Source organism: Cryptomeria japonica, chromosome 4 (genome assembly GCF_030272615.1).
Source record: "Cryptomeria japonica chromosome 4, Sugi_1.0, whole genome shotgun sequence".
Taxonomy (NCBI): domain Eukaryota; kingdom Viridiplantae; phylum Streptophyta; class Pinopsida; order Cupressales; family Cupressaceae; genus Cryptomeria; species Cryptomeria japonica.
In genome coordinates this window covers 309,394,082-309,396,895 of record NC_081408.1, presented here as the reverse complement: position 1 = coordinate 309,396,895, position 2,814 = coordinate 309,394,082, and the positions used below count along the sequence as shown (strand labels likewise).

Genomic DNA, 2,814 nt, shown 5'->3' with positions numbered 1-2,814 from the left:
GTATGCTCTTTTTTAGTGGTTAAAGGTGGGGCATGAACCAATAACCATGTTGGAGGTTTTAGTGGTTTTAAGAATCACTAGAAGCTCCAATAATTTATGTATCTTCCTTGGCTTCCCTTTTCTTCATGTTTATCATCTCTTCATTCATCTCACCATGCTTTGGCCATGTTTCATTTTCCTTATTGATTCCCAAGTTAGAATCAAGACCATGTCCAAGGTTCCCATGGTTAGGAGCCATGAGAAGCTCTAACACCTTTTTCTTTTATCTTGTTCCCTTCACACGATAGCCATATTGATTTGCTAGTTATTAATTGTATATTCTTATTACTATATTCTTAAATAATATATCAACTAAAGAATAGAATATTTGTTAATAATAAAATAAATAAAATTTTAAATATATATATTTACTATAAATACTTAAATGAATAATAGAATTATGTAAATATATAAGTTTATAAAATTTGAACTTTTATATATAATATATAAAAAAATATATCTAATATATGATAATGAAGAGTGCTTGAATATTATTTTATTTTATAAAAATCTTACAATTTAATAGATTTAAATATTTTGGATTTGATTAAGTAACTTATTTTATATAATAATTTGAATCACATTTCATAATCTATTATTTCTCTTTTCAGAATACAATAATAGATCATACAATATGATCCCAAATATTAATATAAAAATATTTATCCAAAATTCTCAATGTATTCCAGAAACATTGATATCGAAAATGTATATATGATAACGAGTCAACAGTCGTTTGAAATTTTGAAGGCGAAACCGGCCAAGCAATGGCATATCGAATAAGCTATGGATTATCCTCATATATTGTGCAGCAAATTACCATTCGACCATCTTCAAGAGGTATCTCGAAAGCTTGTCGTTTGTGAGATCCATCTTATTACAATTAGCTTTCAGTTTGAATCGGACTTCACACCCGAAAAAATCTCTTGGTAATTTCTCGTAGGTATAGATTTTGTTTCTCAGAGCTTTCGTAAGAGCTGGTAGATAGTAAGCTATAGGCAATAGAATGGCTTACAGTTACATGACAATGGCAGCAAGTAGCCAGAGCCTGCATTTCTTTAATTTTGCTTCTTCTTCTTCTCAAGAATGGAGGAGTGTGAGGAGTTGTTTCAAATTGACACCTTTTAACAATTGTCATGGAGCAAATTTGAAGTTGCCCTCAGTGGGTACATCTAACGGTGAGATTTATTGCCATCTGAAACTTGGGTTATTGCCATATAAAAAATATTCAGTTTCATCTGGATCCACAAGGACAGTGACCCAGTTGGTTACAGAGGAGGAGAAGGGGCAGAGTGTTGGGTTTGATTTCAAAAATTACATGCAGTCAAAGGCTGAGGCAGTGGACAAGGCACTGGATACGGCAATACCACTTGAATATCCTAAAAAATTACATGAATCAATGAGGTATTCTCTTCTAGCAGGAGGTAAGCGTGTCAGGCCTGCTCTTTGCATTGCAGTATGTGAACTTGTAGGAGGGACTCAAGATCTGGCCATGCCAACTGCCTGTGCAATGGAGATGATTCATACCATGTCTCTTATCCATGATGACTTGCCTTGCATGGACAATGATGATTTCAGAAGAGGGAAGCCCACAAACCATAAAGTCTTTGGTGAGAACATTGCTGTTCTTGCAGGGGATGCTCTGCTTTCATTTGCATTTGAGCATATTGCAGTGGCTACAAGCAAGACTGTTCCTGGTGATAGGATTTTGAGGGTGATATCTAAATTGGGTAAGTCAATAGGCTCTCAAGGGCTTGTAGGGGGGCAAGTTGCTGATATTACTTGTGCGGGAGATTCTTCAATTGACATTAAGACTCTGGAATGGATTCATATACACAAGACTGGTATGCTCTTGGAATGTTCAGTTGTGAGTGGAGGGATTCTTGGTGGTGCTACAGAGGAGGAGATCGAGAGAATTGAGAGGTATGCTGTATGCGTGGGGCTTCTGTTTCAGGTTGTGGATGACATACTTGATGTCAGTAAATCTTCAGAAGAATTGGGTAAGACTGCAGGGAAGGATTTGATTACTGATAAGGCTACTTATCCCAAGTTGATGGGTCTGGAGAAAGCAAAAGAATTTGCTGCCGAATTGGCCAGCAGAGCCAAAAAAGAGCTATCTTGTTTTGACCCATTAAAGGCTGCACCTTTGTTGGGTCTTGCAGATTACATTGCATTCAGGCAAAACTGATCAACAAAACTGTGAAAATGTGCTATTTTTCTTTTTAAATAGTCTAAATATTAGGAAATAAAGTATTTTAAGTTTGTAACAGCTGATGCTCGATATAACAAAGTAAAAATGGCTTCAATAACAATGGAAGAATGTTGGTTATTGTAGTCCCTTGTGGTTGATCTAAACTGCTTCTGGTTTTTTATTGTAAATGTCCCTGACCCATAATCCTTTGCAATACATTTCTATGGCTTCTTTTGGATCAGTTTGATAAAGATTATGTTTTAATGATGACAGTTTTAGTCATATTATATCTGGCCAGCTTGTTTTTAGTCTCCATAACGCTGTCTTTGACTGGCAAAAAGATGGCTCAAAGTGTTTTTGTTTTTGTATAATTCTTCAACACAAAAGAAAGAAGGTGCTAAAGAAAAGATGTTTGGAGGACAGATTTGGTGATTTGAGCTTCTGTCGGAGTTCGCCAATCGCAAAATCTCTTTTATGATACACCTTTTCTCTAGAGGCCGATGACAATTCACACAGGTACGGCGATGAGTAAATCTCAACAGGCTTTTAGTTTAAGTAATATATTTGAAGTTAATACGCAATGG

At 35.5% G+C, this 2,814-nt stretch overlaps 1 protein-coding gene across 1 annotated transcript; it reads left to right on the top strand.

Moving 5' to 3' along the window:
* The first annotated feature begins 863 nt into the window (after window positions 1–863).
* Window positions 864–2,481, top strand: LOC131054230 (geranylgeranyl pyrophosphate synthase, chloroplastic). The gene has a single exon (XM_057988688.2). It carries the CDS (start codon window positions 1,046–1,048, stop codon window positions 2,225–2,227), a length of 1,182 nt encoding a protein of 393 aa, XP_057844671.1. The 5' UTR covers window positions 864–1,045; the 3' UTR covers window positions 2,228–2,481.
* The last annotated feature ends 333 nt before the right edge of the window (window positions 2,482–2,814 follow it).